General features: G+C 36.5%; 1 protein-coding gene across 3 annotated transcripts in view; it reads left to right on the top strand.

Moving 5' to 3' along the window:
* The window catches only part of RAB28 (RAB28, member RAS oncogene family), a 68,018-nt gene that overhangs the window by 7,833 nt on the left and 38,049 nt on the right, over window positions 1-22,136 (top strand). For all 3 annotated transcript variants that reach the window (XM_006096606.3, XM_006096607.3, XM_023760467.1), the window contains exons 3-4: window positions 2,617-2,705; window positions 15,380-15,509. In XM_006096606.3, the coding sequence (XP_006096668.1) occupies window positions 2,617-2,705; window positions 15,380-15,509 (219 nt within the window). The remainder of the gene's footprint in view (window positions 1-2,616; window positions 2,706-15,379; window positions 15,510-22,136) is intronic.

Below are 22,136 nucleotides of genomic sequence, written 5' to 3'. Positions count from 1 at the left end.
GTAGAAATTTTCTTTTTTGCTTTGTTCTTTTGCTAGCATTGTATATTAATGGGTTATCAGTAATGCATAGCAGTTTTTATTTCTGAAGCACTAGAATATGTATATTAAAAAAAACACAAGCCAACCACAAAAGAGTGCTTATTCGGAAAGGTATGGATTTAAAAAATACCCTCAACACATAAATACAGTATAAACCTCTTAGATGGAGACAGTTGAATAAATGATTTAGAGTCTTCAGGTGATTGTCCTCAGAATTTGAAAACATGTCATGAAGATCATGTTCCTAAAGTTATAGTTGAAGTATTCACAACACTTAATTCAGATAGGACCTGAATATCAGAACTTAAAGGAAAAAGGCTTAGTATATCTTCATATGAAGTTAAGTGATAGGTTTTACTGTCCTTGAAAAAAATGGGAGTAGATGTATTTTATTAAGTGTTGCCAAAAATCCTACTGTAAAAATATTAATATTTTTAGATACTGATTGTAAAGAGTTTTTCCAAATAAAATGAGTGGAATACTGCCTGTTTACCTAAGGGCTTCTGAAATTATTTGATATAATTCTAATGATGGCTAGCCCTGCCTGCTTAATTTGAGACAGCAGTATAGGGGAATGAGTTCAGCTTCGAATTTTGAAAAATTTAGATTTTTAAGAAATTATGTTTTTACAAGTTGTTGGACAAGTCTTAGTCTGTGACATTTTGGTTTTCGTATTCATAGAGCTTAAAAACACTTCTGTCATTACTCTGTGAACGTCGAAAGTGAGTGTATGTGGGAATGATGACAGGTGATAAACTTCAGTAGCTCTCATTAATGCTAATGGAAGTTCCTCATGTAAATCCTCTGCATGTTGGCAGATGAACAGACCTACATCCAAATAATGGAAAGATTGTAATGCATACCCAACACCCAACAAAACTCAGAGTTAAGGGCAGAACTTGGCTGGTTAGTCCAGTGTTGTGCTTTCCTTTCAGTTGTAAAGTTGAATGGTTTGACTAACATTTTCCGATTTTAATGTTTTACATTGGTATAAAAATTCATATATTTTATAGTCCTTTTCTCGTCTTTTTTTTTGTGTGTGTGTTTGAGGTGAGACCATTTTTTTAGTTTCTAAGTTTTTATTTTGCGTTTTTCTGATTTGCAAATTTTTCAGGAAGATACATTTTTGGTGAGGGAACTCATTTTGAAGATACTGAAATTTTGCCTACCTTTGGAGAAAACTGCATAATTTTATTAGAAGAAATAGTTTGAAATGTTAAACTACAAAGCATATTGAACATGGTCTTTTTCTAGTCATTAATTGTATTGATTATATTGATTTTTCACAGAGAGGAAGGGAGAGAGATAGAGAGCCAGAAACATCGATGAGAGAGAAACATCATCAGCCGCCTGAAGATACATTTTTGGTGAGGGAACTCATTTTGAAGATACTGAAATTTTGCCTACCTTTGGAGAAAACTGCATAATTTTATTAGAAGAAATAGTTTGAAATGTTAAACTACAAAGCATATTGAACATGGTCTTTTTCTAGTCATTAATTGTATTGATTAGAGAGAGTAGCTTATCAATAATTTGCAAAATGAACTACAAAATTTTAAAGATTGATTTGTGTTTTTATAATGTTTGTGCATGGAAGAAGCATTATAAAGCCGATTTTATGAAGGCTTTGAAGCACATATAATTTGTTTCAATGGAAATGCTTTGAACAGGTATAAATGCATCATATTTAGTGATACATGCGGTATGTACCCTACCTCACTTCTGAAGAGGGTAATCGATTGTGTTTGTATTTTATAAGTTAAATTTGAAAACATGTATTTTTTTTATTATGTTTACTATTGCATATAATAGCTGACATTCAAATTTAAAAAATTTATTCGAGTTGAAACTATGGATTCATTTTGTTGTCTATTATCATTCTGTGGGCTTTAGAATCTTTAGAGTATGGAACTTAACAGTAAAATTCATTATGTGCAATAGGGTAGGTTAGTATATAAAATTCAATTTTTATTTTTAAAGTATCTTTCTTGTTCCAGGTACAAATACTATATTGTTCTACTTTTTGTTCAAGAAAAATTTTTTAATATTTAAGAAATTTGCCCTAGCCAGTTTGGCTCAGTGAGTAGAGCGTTGGCCTGCGGACTGAAGGGTCCCAGGTTCGAATCTGGCCAAGGGCACATGCCTGGTTTTGGGCTCTATCCCCAGTGTGGGGCGTGCATGAGGCAGCCAATCAATGATTCTCTCTCACCATTGATGTTTCTATCTCTCTCTTCCTGTCCCTTCCTCTGAAATCAAGAAAAATATATTAAAAAAAAAGATTTAAGAAATTTATGAATTAATGCTTTCTTTATTTTCTTTTGTTTTAAAGGTAATTATAAATGTGGTTCCATGGAAATGGGGTAAAAGTATAAGCCTAAATTTCCACTATGATTTCTTTTGATAACATAACTTTATACTTTCGAATATCTGACTACATGAGTCTGTATAATAAAAGGCAAATTAGGTTCATAGTTTATGATTGTGATTTAATGTTCTGTGAAACTGGATTCAATTGTTACATTGTTACTTAACTTTTTTGTATTCTTTTATTTTCCTTTTTTGTTTTCCTTATTTTAGGAAACTTGAATGTTACACTTCAAGTTTGGGATATAGGAGGGCAGACAATAGGAGGCAAGATGTTGGATAAATATATCTATGGAGCCCAGGTATGACATGAATTCTGTGATTATTCTGATACTGAAAATACTCTTCTCACAAACACACTTAACTGGGTACACACACACACACACACACACACACACACTTTTTTTGGACATGATTTCTATTTGATATGTAGAGAAACTAAATTTATATTTGTGCTAATCCTTTGGTTTCATCCTTCCCAAATTGTTTGGAATGATTTGGATCAAGGAACTGCTGTGACTCTAATAGCTTTCATATGCTACTTATATTACATGATATTATTATCAGCAGTTGAATAAATGTAATGATAATTGTTACCGTGATATTTATTAGCTGACTTCAGAATAGTGAAAACTTTCAAAATATATAAGCTGAATGAATGAAAAATATAGAAAGGGAAAATTTCATTTCATTTAAATTATGAGGACAAAAAGCATATTTGTATATCTATATTTTTGTTATATGAACTAGTCTGCTAAATATTTATAGTTCTCCAGATTTAATAGATATATCACTATATTATATCAGAAAACTAAGTATGACTAATTATATATATGAAGCACATACAATATTTTAACATGATAATGATGTCTTTTCAGAAGAAAATGTATATATTATATAACAAAAATTATTTGGCAACATGAGCTTATATAGACATGTTTTTAAATTAAAATATTGTACAAATAGGGAATGTGCATGGTAGTAGTATACTTTAAAAAGTTAATTATGGACATGCTATTAATTTTTGCTCTTTCTTCCACTTTTAATTAGTGTGTCTCCTTCACATCATCTTGGGCACTGGGAGGAGTTTGATGTTTTTAGTGGGATAATAAGAACTTGGTTATGTAGAACTATGTTGCCTATAAGAAATGAATCTAGAATATGAAGACAGATAATGTTAAGCACTCTTCTTCATGAAGTTTGATGATTGTTAAATACCATTACTTTAATTTTTGATGAAAAAGAGATTCTCTGAATTATTTTTTAACATAAATGAGGCTCATATGGTTCTGATCATGTATAAAGGCCCTACTTTTGCTTTTTATATGATTGATACATTGATTGGGTTCTTAGAACTCTTTCTTCTTTGCCTTTTCTTCTACACTAGAGGCTCGGTGCATGGATTTGTGCACCGGTGGGGTCCCTCCTGTGGGGATCAGGCCGAAACCGGCAGTCCAACATCCCTGAGGGATGTAGTAGTGTGCGAAGTGGCGGGCGACTGGGGAGGAGCCCAAACCCAGGCTGGGCACTGCGCCGCTATTGCTCATCTTGGCCCTGCTGTGTCTGCTGCCACTGCTGCTGCTGCTGCTGCTGAGTAGGCTTGCTGCTGCTCCGCTGCGGTCTCTGCGCGCCAGTTTTAGGGAGATACCGGTGTGCCCATGACCGAGAAGCGGCCACGGCCTTGCACCCAGTCAGTCCTGATGCTGGTCCCAATCCCAGTCCTGGTCCAGATGGGGGAAGGGCATGCAGGCGGAGTGTCCATGGGAGAGGCTCGCACCACTGCAGCAGCGCTCGCCAACTGTGAGCCTGGCATCTGGTGCCCATCTGTGGGAGTGCACTGACAACCAGGGGGCAGCTTCTGCATTGAGCGTCTGCCCCCTGGTGGTCAGTGCACATCATTATGACTGGTTGAACGGTCGAACAGTCGCTTAGGGTTTTATATATATAGATAGATTGTTCTTTGTCTCCTGAAAAGCCTTCCTGCTCACTTAACATTTTCTCTTGTGACCATATGACTTGGTACTTTATGCATGTTTATTTTTCCCTTAAAAGGTACATCTCAGGTTTTGGTTTCTGTCTTTATTGTTGCTTAATTTTTTGTTTTTAACTGATTATGTTTAAAGTGGATATTAAGCTAAAGAAAAATTGCTGAACAGAGATTTGTGGAAATCAACAGTCCTTGTTTCACATAGTTGATAAAATGGGATTTGAAAGTAAAAATCTCTATCCACTTTGCTCCATTAAGATCTATCTTCAAGGACACATATTGGATTAAAAAGAAAAAAAGAAAATTAGATTAGTCAAGCTTCTTATGATATTTGATTCTGAGTGTCAAATAAAATCTTTATGTTTTATAGATGTAGCTAGAGTTAGTGGAGAACAGGAAGATTTTATGCATCTCAGTGAAAATAATATAAAATTTAATTAATTAATTTAAAACTTAGGGAAATATTACACTCATGTATTGGAATCTTTTAATTTTACCATATGTAAAGTCATTAAAAATTATTATTTGATATACTTAAATTATTTAAAGTTTGTTAATGTTATAAAATTATGGTATTATATAAAAATTAATATTAATGTGAAATTCACGTAATATAGAATGAACCATTTTAAAGTATATAATTAGTGGCATTTTGTACATTCATAATGTATGACATCCCCTCACATCATCTTTTGTACAGTGTATGTTTTATACTATTACATACCTGCTTATAATTAGTAGGCATCGTGGGCAAATTTGTAGAAATTTCAGAAATTTCCACATTTTTTGAGAGTACTTGAGGTTAGTAAAATTTCTCTATTCTCTTTTAATTCACCTCATATCTTGGGAGGAAGAGATTGCTATATATTTTTTAGAACTTGTTATGTAAGATTTCTATTTTGGAGGTGGTCTTTTTTTCTCTTTGATGGTGTCTTATTTATATTTTACAATTTCTGTGAATGTTGTAAGCATATACCATGTTTTATTAAACAACAATATAATATAGTATTTCTGAGAGGTCCATTAACATTTGCATGAAAGTGTCTCAGGAAACTAGTAATTCTGAGATGATAAAATGAATTGTCATAAATTAATGATAACATAATAAATTTTCTCTTCTTTCCAGAGATTTTAAATGAAATGCTATGTAAAATATATAAAGTGCATTTACTAGTAGTTTCTTGTTAAAATATGTGTAAATTTTTTATCCAGGTCAGAGAAGCTCTAACTACAATTCACTACCATAAATTAGGGAAAATGTTACTTTTCAAGAATAATACTTTCAAATAATTCTAGTAGCATTTAAATATACTTAACTTTATATTATATCATATAATTATTCTTCAAAGTGGATCAATATTGTTTCTAGAGTTGTTGATGCTATCTGTTACCTATCTCATGAATACTTTATATTTTAGCACACAGGTTACAGGATAGAACTCTTCATAAATAATGTTTTGATGAACTGTTTTGAGGACATCAATTTAATGTATTATTAGGATTTTATTTTAGATTCTCTAGTTTATATATTGGGTATAAAAATAATTATCTTAAAACCATCAGAGCTATTAAGTTAGTGAATCTTTTTTTAAAAGCTTTTTAAAACATCCATGAAGAAGCTTATTTGTTGTTTGGAAATTGATTTACTTTCAAATAAAACTGATTATTTTATCCTCTTCACTCCTCCCTCCCCCCACCCCAGTAGCATTAAACTTTAGTAATAAATAGTCTGTTGAATAGTATTGTGTGAAACAAAATTGAATTGACACCCAAGAAAGAATTAGTGGGATATTTTGACAAGAACTGTTCTAAGAATTGAAGTATATCCCAGTTAAATTCCCAGGTTTAGAATTGCCTTAAATTTTTCTAGGAGTCTTCAGAAAGATGTTATAGACTATTTTTCATAGTGGTTACAAGCAAACACACAGTGCGTAGTGTTTAGTGCCTTGTAACCTGTGGCTAACAGAGGCTAATAACAAACCTCAGAGAAGAACTGCATGTTTCATTTTTGTAGCTCTTTCCATCCTGGAATCTAAGTGGTTAGCAAACACTGCCCTACTGAGCATAAGCTCAATGAAGTATAGTCATTTGTGAGTTAGAACATAACTACTATTGTTTGCCAGTGCCCCACACAGATGAGCCAGCCTGTTAACCACCAACAAAAGGATTTGGTGTTGGTATGACAACTGAGGAGAGATCACATCTGAAAGTGGGATTCCCTGAGCCCCTCTGCTATCTTTTATTATGAAATTTTTAGTTGGATTTTTGCCAACTTATATCTAATTATATTTGCAGATCTCTCTTGCTTTGCTATTTCTTCTTACAGACTGTACTTATTTCAAAGTATATGTTGTTATGACTATTGTATATCTATATGATTTATTTCTATATATAATTAAAAACTAAAGTACATTATTTGTCATACAAATCAGGGAGAAAAATCACTTGCATTTTGAGAATAGGGAACTTTTCATTTTAGGGAAGGTTAAATTGTGTGTGTACGGTGCCTTATAAAATTTAGAAATAAATCTATGAAATACCTTCTAAGACTGTTGTGTTCCCACCAGTGTTTGTTTCTTCAAGACTCCTACCAGTTATTCCTTTGCAAATGGTATCCATTTGATTTACGGACTCATCATGCTTATTAGATATGGTGATAAGTGAAATAGATGAAAACAAAATACTATATGAAGTAATTTTATATAATATTTACTAAACGTCTTGAGGTTTACAAAGAGAAGGGAATTGCAGGGGAGAAAGAGATGTTAAGATACAGAAAATGGAGGAAATTAGTGTTGAAGAATTTGAAAATATAGCAGGATTTATTAAACTTGAAATCTGATTTCCAAAAGTCATGGCAGAAATATTTGGGAAGAAGAGGAGCACTGGTAGGGCAAATTGGGAAGAGGAAGCACAGGGTAGTAAGGGGATAAAGACATAGGAAAAGGATGAATAGTGGGTGGATGGGTGGTAAAAGAGGGTACCGGGGACATGACACATGGTGATGGGTTTAGATATCTACAAGATTACCAAGAAAATTATTTCCAGTATCCCCAGTTGATTCTTTTCAGATTTTAGTTGTTACCAAGATGTGTTGGATTTGTGAGGGAGTTGTATTTTCTTTTGGCTGAGAAGATTCTGATAGAATTCTGGAAGGAGTCAGAGGAGGTCTGGATTGATCCATGTGGTGAGAGACTTAGGGCTTTGAGGTGCTTGTATAGACTCCCAAAGAGATGAGTACTTAGAGGTCTGGCTTTGGTGTGCTGAAGCTGGTGGGCAGAGGCCCTGGGAGTCAGTGTCTGCTTATATGATTTTGGTAGTTTGTGTCTTTTAAAGAATTGGTCCATTTCATTTAAGTTGTCAAATTTTAGCCATAGAGTTGCTTATAGTCCTTTATTATCCTTTTAAGGTCTGTGGGATCAGTAGTGATACCCTTTATTAATTTGACTCTTTTCTATACCTCCCTTTTTGGTTAACTTGGCTAGAGAGTTACCAGCTTTTGGTTTTATTCATTTTATTTATTGTTTTCCTCTTTTCAGTTTTATTGATCTCTAGGTAATTTTTATTATTTAGTTTTTCTGCTTGCATTAGGCTTAAGTTGCTCTTCTTCCTTAGTTTCTAAAGTGGAAGCTCAGGCTATTGATATTTCTTCTTTTCTAATATATACATTCAGTGCTATACACTTTCCGGTAAGCACTATTATTGCTCTATTTCAAAAGTTTTGATAGGTTGTGATTTTATTAGCTTAAGGTATTTTTTAACTTCTCTTGATACTTTTTTTTTGACCCATGTGTTATTTTGAAGTATGTCGTTTAATCTCCAAATATTTTGAGTTTTCCAGCTATCTTTCTATTGCTGATTTCTAATTTAATTCCATTGTAGTCTATCTGCTAACATGCTTTGTATGATTTCTATTCTTATAAATTTGCTAAGGTATATTTTATGGCCCACAGTATAGTCCAAGCATGTCAAACAAGGCCCACAATAAATATTTTTGTGGCCCAGCCAATATAACGGTATGTAAGAAATGTTTTAATAACAATTTCATAACTTAATTTTTACAATATCCTGTTATACATAATTATTAATAATGAACTACAATGTTTGCTAGTGACTGATTACAATAATTGTATTGCATTCATTTCCCTTATGCGCCTTACTTGCAGGTGCACCATTTCTCTCCACTAATGCTAGCAGCAAATATTTTAGCAGCCGATTGCCATGTCATTAGTCTTGTACTGACTTGTTTGGTGTGTGCAACAGGAAATATTTCACTTTTGGAGAACAAGAAAAACTGGTTTATTTGCGTTACACTTATTAATTTGTGCAGTTATTCAGTGTCTGATAAGTTAATGTTCAAGAAAAATATTAATTTTTATTAAAATGTTCTATTATTTTATGTTAACGACTAGAGGCCTGTTGCACAAAAAGATTCATGCAATAGGCCTTCCCTTCCCCTGGCTGCCGGCACCGGTTTTCCTCCGGCACCGGTTTTCCTCCGGCACCCGGGACCCAGGCCTTCGCTCCGGCCTTCAAGCCTTCGCTGCCCCACCCGGCCGCCCTGGGTCGGGTCACACACGGGACGCCCACCGCCCCGGGTCGCAGATAGCAGGCCCGGCTGGCGGCAGGGCAGGTGGGATGGCGCTGTCCCGCCCCACCGCCCCAGGTGGCAAATAGCAGGCCCGGATGGCGGCTGGGCAGGCGGGATGGTGATGTCCCACCCTGCCTGCAGTATGCAAATTAGCCGCCATCTTTGTTGGTGGTTAATTTGCATATTGTGCTGATTAGCCAATGGGAGGTGTAGCGAAGGTATGGTCAATTACCATGCTTGTCTATTATTAGATAGGATTACTTATTTATTTCAGCATGTCTTGGTGAGTGTCTCATGTGAACTTGAGAAGAGTGTAAATTCTAATGTTGTTGGACAAACTGTTCTGTAAATGTCAATTAGATGACGCTGATTGTTAGTGCTGTTCCATTCAACTTACTGGTTTTCTGCTTGATGTATCAATTAATGAAAAAGGAGTGTTGAAATCTCCAATTATATTACTGGATCTGAGGATTTGGAATTTCTTATAGTTCTATCAGTTTGGTCTCATGTATTTTGATACTCTGTTATTAGGTATATGTACATGAAAGATTGTTATGTTTTCTTGGAAAATTGACCGCTTTATTATGATACCAATTTTTATACTTTAAACTAGAGGCCTGGTGCACGGAATTCATGCATGGGAGTGGTGGGGTGTGTGTTCCTCAGCCCGGCCTACACCCTCTCCAATCTGGGACCCCTTGGGGGATGTTCGACTGCCAGTTTAGGCCTGATCCCACTCGGCCAGGGCTCTTTTTTTTTTTTTTTTTTTTTTTTTTTATTCTTTAGAGTTTACATCTCTGCTTATGTTACTCACCTATGTTGTCTTACCTTTTTATTAGAATTTTTAACATATTAATCATAGTTATTTTAACCTTGGTCTGACGTCCTAGTTGGTTTGGCTCAGTGGGTAGAGTGTCAGCCTGCATGTGGACTGAAGGGTCACAGGTTCCATTCCAGTCAAGGGCACATGCTTGGGTTGCAGGCTCGATTCCCAGTAGGGAGTGTGCAGGTGGCATCTGATCAATGATTCTCTCTCATTATTGATGTTTCTCTCTCTCTCTCTCTCTCTGTCTCTCTCTCTCTCCCTCTCCCCTCCTCTCTGAAATTAATACAAATGTATTTTAAAAACAAACAAACAAAAATTCTTGGTCTGATAATTCCAACTCTATTATATCTGAGTTTGATTCTAATGATTGCTTTTTCTTTTCAAACAGCCTTTTAGTGTTCTAATTTTTTGTTGAAAGCTAGACATGATGTATTGAGTAATAAGAACTCAGTCAAATAGGCCTTTATTGTGAAGTTTTATGTTAACATGGCCAGGAGTTAGTCTGAATTTAATGTTAACTGAAGCTGTAGGTGCCAGAGACATCAAATTCCTCTATGTCTTTGAGTTTTTCTCTCCTTTTTTTCTGGGTGTCTTAAAGAATTCTTTCTTAGTTGAAGTTTGTGTCTTGTAGCTTTTTCAGCTATAATCCACTACTATTATACTGCAGCTGTGTTGGTGTTTGGTAAAGTATGAGGGAGGGGAAACATTCTGTACTCTTATGATTAAGTCATGGCCTTTGGTGGCCTGTGACCCTGGGCTGTGACCTTCACAGGTGTTTCTTAGCTCTTCCCACTTAGGTGATACAGGGTGATAGAGAGGGCTGTAATTAGGAACTGCCCTTCCTCCATGTCATCAGGTAAGACTCTGATTAAGCCTTTTCTCTTGGTGAGAATGTCTCTTTTTATGGATAATGCTCTGTGCATATTTTACAATGGTTACTTTCTCCCTTCCCATGCCAGAGCCAGGAAGGAATCTTTCTTGATTCTTTACGAGGATCTGGTGGGCTTCTTGGAGATAAAATTCACTCCCCCAGGAATTTTCAAGCTAGACCATACTCAACCTTCAGCATTTTATCAAATTTATCATTTAAATGTTTCTACCATTTACTGGCTCTGATGGTTTCTGCTCTAGGTAAGCAGATTTGGGTTATGACTCTCTGAATTTACTTCTCTTCCCAGATTTCAGGGTGGAAATTACCTGCCAAACTCGGCTCTGTTATATCCAAGAAAAGTAATTTATTTTCTGTTTGTTTAGCTTTCTTTTCTGATTGTAGGACAAATGTGACAACTTCCAAGCTCTTTACCTGTTGGAGGTGAAACCGAAAGCCCTGGAATTTCTTTTTTTCCCCTTTATTTTTTAAAAAATTACTTTTCAATTACAGTTGATATACAGTATTACAGTAGTTTCAGGTGTACAACATAGTGGTTAGACATTTATATACTTAATGAAGTGATCACCTGATTAATATAGTACCCTTCTGGCCTGGAATTTCTTTTGTATTTTAGTGTTTTTGGTTTTCTTGTTTTCCCTTCTCAATTTTTCACCATAGAGGTGAAGGTCAAAACTGGTACAGAATTGTCATCTTAGGAGCAGAGATAAAATTGTAGTTTTTACATGAATGCTGTTGAGAATTGGCATATGAACAGATAGATTTTTGAGTTGATAGCTAGTTTAATGAAAAAGGCTTATCCTTCTATCTTTCTTGAGTCCTGGAAGATATATAGGTATCGCTGACTGGGAAATACAGGACATATTGGTCTATATCAGGAATTGGTAAACTTTCCCTTAAAGAGCCAAATAGAAACTATTTTAGATTCTGTAGGCCCTACTGTCTCTGCTGCAGCTACTCAACTTTGCGGTTGTAGTGCAAAAGCAGTTATTGATAACAATGAATATGAGTATATTTCATTAGAAGTTTATTTAAAAATATGGGACCCTAGCTGGTTTGGCTCAGTGGATAGAATGACGGCCTGCGGACTGAAGGGTCCCAGGTTCAATTCCAGTCAAGGGCACATGCCTGGGTTGCAGGCTTCTGTCACCAGTGGAGGGTGTGCAGGAGGTAGCTGATTAGTGATTCTCATCATTGATGTTTCTATCTCCCTCTGAAATCAATAAAAATATATTTAAAAAACAAATACATAAATGAAAATATGGGGTGTGGACTGTATTTGACCTGTGGGCCATAGAACCCTGGTCTAGATCAATGGTATTTAATTGTTATTCCATAGCTCTGTCTAGTACTGATTATTAAGAGATTGTAGCCATGTTTTATTTGCGTGTGTTCTATCGTGTTCAAATATTGACCCATGTTGAGATGAAGTTTTGCATATATTAATTAGAATGGTTCCTCAAATCTTAAGGTTTAAGAGTCATCCTAGGTCAAGGCTCAATTTATGAGTGTAAAAACTACCTTTAAGTTGCTTTGAAACTGTGATTCTTTTTCACTCAGAATAATAAAAATAATTTCCAGCAATTGTGTGTGTTAGTTTTAAAATAAGTCTATTTTTTATTACTTCACTTAGTCACTTAGGCATGGCAAGTATTATGAAGGTGATGATAGAAGCATTGCCCCAAAGCAGTAGATAGTAGGGCCAGGGCTACAACCCAACAATAATTTGACTTCCAGGGCAGAGCTCTTTTACCACATGCATTATCACTCATGACAACTGGAGGCGGAGTTAGTAGATTGAAGATTAGCTTTCTTCAGAGGTCAGTTCTGGGGTTTATTCTTTTTTTTTTTTTTTTTTTTAATTTTTTTTTTAAATATATTTTATTGATTTTTTACAGAGAGGAAGGGAGAGGGATAGAGAGTTAGAAACATCGATGGGAGAGAAACATCGATCAGCTGCCTCTTGCACACCCCCTACTGGGGATGTGCCCGCAACCAAGGTACATGCCCTTGGCCGGAATCGAACCTGGGACCTTTCAGTCCGCAGGCCGACGCTCTATCCACTGAGCCAAACCGGTTAGGGCTGGGGTTTATTCTTAATAAGAAAAGTGGGATTATGCTCATTATTTCAAACTAGAGGCCCAGTGCACAACATTCATGCACTGGGGGGGGGGGGGTGGTCCCTCAGCTCAGCCTGCTCCCTCTTGCAGTCCGGGAGCCCTCAGGGGATGTTCTGCTGAGGCTTCTCCCGCCACTGCCACTTTGCTCACCCATGGCCAGCTTCTGGCTGAGCAGTGCTCCCCTTGTGAGAGTGCACTGACCACCAGGGGACAGTTCCTGTGTTGAGCGTCTTCCCCCTGGTGGTCAGTGCGCGCCATAGTGACCGGTCATTCCGCCATTTGGTCGATTTGCATATTAGCCTTTTTTATATAGGATAATTCTGTGTTGGGCATTATTTCAGTGCATTTGGGAAGACAGAAATAGATGTCTGAGTTACTAAAATGAATCAGGCAAGTGATATTGCATAATAATTATAGAATATTTAAACTGGAAGGGATTTAACTCAGTTATCTAATTTCAGAGGCAAATAACCCAAGATTCAGAGAGAATAAGTGACTTGGAGGCCAGTGTAGTTTAATAAAAGAGCATGATACTGGAAGACCATAACAGCAGTATGCTAGAACCAGTTTGGAAGAGTTATTGTTAAGTTCAGGAATTTTTGTGAGCCAGTTGAATACATTTATGGTTAAAAATTATATATAAACTTACAAATTATATAAAAAACAAATATATGCTCACTTACTAATTATTTTGCTATATATATATATATATATATATATATATACACATACACACACACACATATATATATTTAAATATATTTTTATTGATTTCAGAGGAAGGGAGAGGAAGAGAGAGAGAAACATCAATGATGAGAGAGAATCATTGATTGGCTGCCTCCTGCACGCCCCCTACTGGGGACCGAGCCTGCAACCCAGGCATGTGCCCTTGACCGGAATCGAACCCAGGACCTTTCAGTCTGCAGGCCAATGCTCTATCCACTGAGCCAAACCAGCTAGGGTTATTTTGCTATATATTTTTATTATCTATGCTTTGGAGATTATTTATGTTTAGTGTACCTGTGTGGTAGAGGTGCTATATAGTGATGTCCTACCACACTCTGTGATCAGTGAAGTGACTTTGATAACTTGAAAATGGCCAAACAGTATTTACACCACAGAAATGGGCAAATGCTACAAACAACACTCTTCCGATCCCCACCCGTACCATTGCCTGAGCCAATTGGCAAATATTTACCAAGATATCACTGTCCGTGACTCCTGTGTTGGTATACTTGTCTGTTTTTGTGCTTGGCTTTGATGCAAGACTGTGAGTTCCTGGAGGTTTGGAATTTATATCCCTAGCACCCAGCACAGTGCTAGGCATATAGTTGGCAGACAAATGTTTGTGGAATGAATGAGTGAACTTTATATTTATTCAGTCTTTGATTCAAATTCTGGCTCAATTACTTAACTAGCTTTGTGACCTTGGTTATTTTAACCTCTGTTTATTAGTAAAATGAGAATAATAACACCAGCTTTGCATGCTTGTTCTGATGATTAATGAAAAGATCTAGAGATGTCTAGTATATTATAGGTGCAAAAAAAGTAGTCAACATTTATGATTATAACCTAAGAAGAAGGAGACATAAATGCTATTAGGGTCCAGACTTATATTGTATGCAGAGCTTTGTATTAAGTGTTTGACCACAAACTGGATAAGAATCAAGAATGTGGCACTGTTATTTTTGTGTGTACATACTTCTCCTTCCCCCACAAAATAATGGGATATATTAAAAGGAATATGATATATAAGAGGCAGGAAGCAATCCTCTGTTATATTTGGCTTTGTTCATGCTCTTATTACAGTATCATATCTAGTTTTACATTGCTCATTTTAAAGAGGATGTCAAAAAATTGTATGGAGAGTGTCCTGGGAAGAACCAACAACTATGATTAAAGGGATAGAAAATAGGTCCTTTGAGGCAAGTTTAGGGAATTGAGTTTGTTTATTCTGGAAAGGAGACAGTAAAGGAGTTTCTTAACTATCTTCAAGTACACGAAGGGTTATTACAAGGAGGATACTCACATGTTGTTCTCCAAATGCACAGAGGACCAAAAGAGGAAATCGATTTATTTCATTTAAAGAAAATTGTGTTAAAACACTGAAATGGCCTATCAAGGGATGTCATGGAATCTCCATTTAAAAAATATTTAAAAAGAGCAGCAGCAGATGGTTTTTTTATTGAAAGGTTTAAATATTTGACCTCATGAAAGTAACAGACAGGATTGTAGGCCTTGCAGCTTTTTTCTACCTCTGTCATATTTTCTTACATTGATTATAACTTACCAAGCATATCCCAGATATCTTACTAGAAAACCACTTATAACTTGATAAAATTATTATTTAGCTTGCTTTACTTGGTTTGGGTTTATCTTGAATGAAAAGATTCAGTATTATCTGTCTGCTAATAGCTTAAATCAAAGTAAGTTTATATATAGAATAGCCCTCATTTGTATTTTTACATGATTCTAGGCATATCTGAAGCATTACTTAGAGTATTTAGTATTAATATTATTTTTAAGTAGTGTATTACAAATATTCTGTAACTCTTTTGGACAGGGAATCCTCTTGGTATATGACATTACAAATTATCAAAGCTTCGAGAATTTAGAAGACTGGTATACTGTGGTGAAGAAAGTGAGCGAGGAGTCGGAAACTCAGCCACTGATTGCCTTGGTGGGCAATAAAAGTAAGTTATTAATGCTTATCAATATATAGTAAAGTTTATTTGCCTATCCTATCGTTTTTATTTCTAAAAATGTCAATGTTTGGAAACATAAATAGATACAGCTTCCTGGAGTAAGCAAATTGCTTGAAGAGAAAATTCCTAAAGATGTGTACAGTCTTTTCAATAACAGTTTTGATGCTGATCTATCTTAACTGCTGTGCTGCTTTGGCCAATTCCTGTTAAGGTAAGTTCTGCTCTGACTGTGTGTTTTGGCTTCCTGAGGTCTAAGGAAACAGCGCGGCCTATTAAGAACAGCAACACAGCTGCAGATTTTATGATATTGCTCTACAGTTTCTCTCTGCCCCAGAGATTTTGGGAGATACATTTCATTAAATGATCCCCTATTCTAGGGAAGGAAGCAGTGTCTTTGTGGAATTTTGTGTGCATTGTTTCTTGCTCCCATAAAGTTCCTTTCTGAATTTTTTAGGCTCTGAAATAGAAGTATATATATATATTTTTTGAGAAAGCGTGTTATAATGGGGACAGAGTAGTGCTCGGTAAAAATGATGGGTAAGTAGTTTTTGAGATTTGTCTTTTGGGTTACGACATACAGCATATAAAAATTATAAGACAATGCAGCACAAGACTATTACTTGGTTCATCACCCTCTAATGCAGTTACTTGGAAAAGGAGTCCTTACTAAGGACTTTTAAGTATATAAAATATGATATGACCTAATCTTTTACAACTTATTTGAGGACAGAAAAAGAGAAAATGAATAAAAATTATACCATGAAAGACTTAGGTCAGAAACTATTTCCTGACTACAAGCATTGTTAGATCAATATCCAGGTATACTTAGGAAGAGAATTATCTTTGCCAAAAGTCTTTAATAGTAGAGTGCATTTATTTTGTCTGTGATTGTTTAGGAAATAGCACTTCCTGAAAGACTAAACCAAGATTTTTTCATTTTGTGGTTCTGCACACTTAGATGAACATGTAATAAATCCAAGCCTTATTTTAAAACCATTACAAAAGTGTGAATATCATTTCTCTGAAGAGTTAAAAATACAAATTTTATATTGTTTGTAGTAAACAGTATTACATATCACAAAATGTATGGGTTGGATAAAAGATAGAGTTTTTTAAAGCTTTAGTAAAATTTGCTCATCTGTTTTGTATATAATTATAATTGAGTGAATTAGATACTTTTCAATCCATTGAAATCCCCCTTTACAAATCATGAGTTTTGATGAGCTAAGATTCTATTTCTACATTGGACTTTTCATTTTAGGAGATCATTTCTTGGTCATTATGTTACCAAAGCATTGGCTTATTTTATGGTAAAATGTGTGCTTTGAGGTTTCCCATCACCTTTTGGGAAATTGTAGAGTAGGGAAGGGATAAGGGTTCTGATTTGTTTTCATTTCTTTCAGGATATCATCTAACCACCATCTGGAGTAATGGCGTAGTGGTACATAATTATATACATTATGTGTTTATGCTGTCCTGTGAGGCATCCAGAGTTGGTCGCTGTCAGAGGCAGGATATCAGACTAGATAGGCTATTGAACTGTGCTTGGTTGTGCCATTCCTAGTTATATAAATTTATGCAAAAAATGATCACAGGATTTGAGATTTCATAGCATAAAAGTCAAAGAATTTTTTCACTTTTGGCTTAGCTCTATCCCTTTTCTTGTATTTATAATACTCTCTTTTAGAATGAGATCATATAATAAAGTGTGCAGTCACACAGAAAGTTATATATGTAAAATGAAGAGATTATAGATGAACATTTTCCTGAATATTATTTCATATGATCATGTAATGAAAGAGCTTATAATTTGTGTTTCTAAATTGATGTTACATTTGTATGGTAATATGCATTCATTTTCTTTTTTGGACATAAAATTATATTAAAAAGCAAAGACTTCACCTACTGGTTAAAGGCAAAGAGAAAGAAACATGATGGGAAGACATTTGAAACTGTACTATTCCAGTTATCTACACAAGTCATCTTCTGCCTAAATGTGCAATTTAAAATTCATCATCATGTCCTATTCTTTGCAACTTTAATAGAAAGCATATGTCGAAGATAAATAGGTGTAGGCCCTGAATATATTGGCAGCAGTAGCCAGCTTTTAGCCAAAGTTCAGTAGAAGGATAGAAAAGTTCCACACAAGGTGTTTGTGTTAGCGCATGTGTGCGCATGCACAGACATGTGTGAATTTGTTCCATAATAAGACCTTATGATTAGAAAGATATAAAATCATTTGTTTTTTATTAAAATACTAGAGGCCTGGTGCATAAATATTTGTGCACTTGGGGGGGGGGGCATCCCTCAGCCCGGCCTGTGGCCCTCTCGCAGTCTGGGACCCCTCAGGGGATGACCACCTGCTGGCTTAGGCCTGCTCCCCAGGGGATTGGGCCTAAGATGGCAATCAGACATCCCTCTGGCAGCCCGGCAGCTGGGGAGCAGACCTAAGCTGCAGTTGGACATCCTTAGTGCTGCTGAGGAGGCAGGAGAGGCTCCCACCACCACCGCTGTACTGGCAGCCATCAGCCTGGCTTGTGGCTGAGCAGGGCTCCCCCTGTGGGAGCACACTGACCACCAGAGGGCAGCTCCTGCATTGAGCGTCTGCCCCCTGGTGGTCAGTGTGTGTCATAGTGACCAGTCATTCCGTCTTTCTGCTGTTAGGGTCAGTTTGCATATTACCCTTTTACTATATAGGATAGAGGCCTGGTGCATGGGTGGGGGCCGGCTGGTTTGCCCTGAAGGGTGTCCCGGATCAGGGTGGGGGTCCACACTGGGGTGCCTGGCCAGCCTGGGTGAGGGGCTGATGGCTGTTTGCATCTGGTCACGCCCCCTTCAGGGTGGGGGTCTCCACTGGGGTGCCTGGCCAGCCTGGGTGAGGGGCTGATGGCTGTTTGCAGCTAGTCACACCCCCTTCAGGGTGGGGGTCCGCACTGAGGTGCCTGGCCAGCCTGGGTGAGGGGCTGATGGCTATTTGCAGCTAGTCACACCCCCTTCAGGGTGGGGGTCCCCACTGGGGTGCCTGGCCAGTCTGGGTGAGGGGCTGAGAGCTGTTTTCAGGCTGATCGGCAACTGAAGCTCCCAGCCTCTCCTTTGTTTCTTTTTTTTAGTCTGGGATTTATTTACCTTCTATAATTGAAACTTTGTTGCCGTCCTGCTCGCTCCAGCTCTGAGGCCACGGCCTGCTGAAAGCAGGTATCTGGGGTTTGTTTAGCTTCTATAATTGAAACTTTGTTGCTTTCGGAGCTCAGAGCCGGGCCGCGGCAGGCGGGGAACCTTGGCTTCCTCCATAGTGGAGCAAGCAAGCCTCCTGCTCGCTTCAGCTGCGTGGCTGCCGGCCGCCATCTTTGTTGGCGGTTAATTTGCATATCGCCCTGATTAGCCAATAGGAAGCGTAGCGAAGGTACGGTCAATTACCCTTTTTGTCTTTTATTAGATAGGATAGTAAACTCAGGAATTTGGGCTGAGGATTGAAGATAGTCTTAGGTAAGGGTGAATTACGGGTTTATTTTTGTAAAAAATTGAGTTTTATTATGTTTAAATATAAAGAGTAACTAGAGTAGGTTAATAAAGTAGCCAGCAGAGGAAGGGACTTGCTTTAATGACATAGACAGAATTGGTAATTAGTAAGTTATTTCACTATATGATACTTAAAAGTATATAATGTTTAAAGAAATTTTATTGAATTTATTTCATTCTATATTCTGAAAAGCTTTAAGAGTTTAGTGTTCTTTATACTAATTAAGATTTTAAGTGAAGTATTGAGTGTGGTTAAGATCACAGGAATTGGATTTTGACAGATTTTGTTTTCAAGCCCAATTTCTTCCCTTTATAGCACTGTGACAATCAGAGAAGCTACTTTATATTTCTAAGCCTCCATTTCCTCTTCTGGAAATAAGGGTAATAGTTTCTGTCTGATAAAGTTGGTTTAAAGATTAAACGAGATATTCTATGAAAAACACCTAGCATGTGGTCTTATCCAATGTAAGTGCTCAATATTATTATTATTCTTAAGCATAGTAGCTTTTAAAAGCATTAACTATGTTGACATATTGAAAGGCATCCAAATTGGAAAAGAAAAAGTAAAATTGTCATTATTCGCAGATGACATGATATTGTACATAGAAAACCCTAAAGACTCCATCAAAAAACTACTAGACTTAATAAATGAATTTGGCAATGTAGCAGGATACAAAATTAACACCCAAAAGTATATGGCTTTTTTATACACCAATAATAAATTCACAGAAAGAAAAATGAAAAAAATAATCCCATTTACCATTGCAACAAAAAGATTAAGATACCTAGGAATAAATTTAACCAAGGAGGTAAAGGACCTATACTCAGACAATTACAGGACGTTAAAAAAAAGATAGAGGAACACATAAACAAATGGAAGAATATGCCATGTTCTTGGATTGGTAGAGTCAAGATCATTAAAATGTCCATACTATCCAAAGCAATGTATAAATTCAATGCAATCCCCATTAAAATACCAAAGGCATACTTCAAAGACCTAGAACAAACTGCAAAAATTCATCTGGAATAAAAAAAGATCCCAAATAGCTGCAGCAACCTTGAGAAAGAAGAACAAAGTTGGAGGGATCACAATACCAGATATCAAGCTATACTACAAAGCCACTGTTCTCAAAACTGCCTGGTATTGGCACAAGAACAGACATATAGACCAATGGAACAGAACAGAGAACCCAGAAATTGACAGAAGCCATTATGCTCACTTAATATTTGACCAAGGAGGCGAGAGCATAAAACGGAGTCAAGACAGTCAGTCTCTTCAATAAATGTTATTGGGAAAATTGGACAGATACATGCAAAAAAATGACCAACTTACACCATACACAAAAATAAACTCAAAATGAATAAAGGAATTAAATAGAAGATGGGAAACTATAAAAATCTTAGAAGAAGCCATAGGCAGCAAAATAGCAGACATTTGTCATAGCAATATCTTTACCGATACAGCTCCTAGGGCAATGTAAACTAACGAGAAAATAAACAAATGGGACTACATCAAAATAAAAAGCTGCTGCACAGCAAAAGAAACCATCAGCAACACAACAAGAAAACTCACTGCATGGGAGAACATATTTGCCAATGTTATCTCCGATAAGGGTTTAATCTCCAACATTTACAGGGAGCTCATACAACTTAACAAAAGGAAGACAAACAACCCAATAAAAAAATGGGCAAAGGAGCTAAATAGACACTTTTTGAAAGAGGACATACAGAAGGCCAAGAGACATATGAAAACATGCTCAAAGTCACTAATCATCTGAAAGATGCAAATCAAAACAACATTGAGATACCATCTTATACCTGTCAGAATGGCTGTCATCAACAAATCAACAAATGACAAGTGCTGGAGAGAATGCAGAGAAAAAGGAACCCTCTTGCACTGCTGGTGGGAATGCAGTCTGGTGCAGCCACTGTGGAAAACAGTATGGCGTTTCCTCAAAAAATTAAAAATGGAACTGCCATTTGATCCAGTAATACTACTACTAGGAATATATCACAAGAAAACAGAAACACCAATCAGAAAGAATATATGCACCCCTTTGTTCATAGCAGCATAATTTACAATAGCTGAGATTTGGAAACAGCCTAAATGCCCATCAGCAGATGAGTGGATTAGAAAACTGGTACATCTACACAATGGAATACTATGCTGCTGTAAAAAAGAAGGAATTCTTACCATTTGCAACAGTATGTGTGGAACTGGAGAGCATTATGCTAAGCGAAACAAGCCAGTCAGAGAAAGATAAATATCACATCTCACTCATTTGTGGAATATAAAGAACATCATAAACTGATGAACTAAAATAGATGCAGAGACAAAGAAGCATCGAACAGACTGTCAAACTACAGTGGGATGGCAGGGGAGAGTTGGCGGAGGGGGGCGGTAAGAGATCAACCGTATGACTGGTATGCATGCATATACTGGTAAGCATAACCAATGGACACAGACACTGGGGGCGGGGGTGAGAGCATGTGCTGGGGGGTAGGGGAGGCCAAGGAGAGGTCAATGGGGGAAAAAGGAGACATATGTACTACTACTTGTAATATTTTAAACAATAAAAATAAAATAAAAGTTGGCCCGTAAAAAACAACAAAATAAAACAAAAAATAAAATTAAATAAAAGCATTAACTATAGCTTCAATTTGAACAATCATAAATTATAAATTAGTAGAGCTGAAATAGAAGTTTTAAGTGGCCTGGAGGAAATGGTTCCTAGAGAATTCCTTTGTTACCATCTTATTCCTTGTTTTTGTTTCAGGTTGATAGTTCTCAGATTGTGTGTTGGGTAGGGAACTCATTCAGCAAACATTCTCCAGTGCCAGCTATGTGTATTCAGCTAGTCATTGCGAATTTGCACAAAGGTTGAGCCAGAGAGAGTGCTTAAGGAGTGATTTGACTTGCTAACCTAGGTCTTAATTTTAATCTTTTTTTTTTTTTACTGCCATATTCAAGTTTTCTAAAAATGTTGACTGCCTTTTTGCTCTGTTTGGTAGTTGATATTAATAAATCAGTTTTGTCCAAATCTTCACTGAAGCTCCCACTTTCCCCTAGTGAGATAAAAATAAATTTTTGGTAGG

This window comes from Myotis lucifugus, unplaced genomic scaffold (assembly GCF_000147115.1).
Source record: "Myotis lucifugus unplaced genomic scaffold, Myoluc2.0 scaffold_183, whole genome shotgun sequence".
Taxonomy (NCBI): Eukaryota; Metazoa; Chordata; class Mammalia; order Chiroptera; family Vespertilionidae; genus Myotis; species Myotis lucifugus.
Note: the sequence above shows the minus strand (reverse complement) of the source record. Positions and strands in the feature narration are given on the sequence as shown.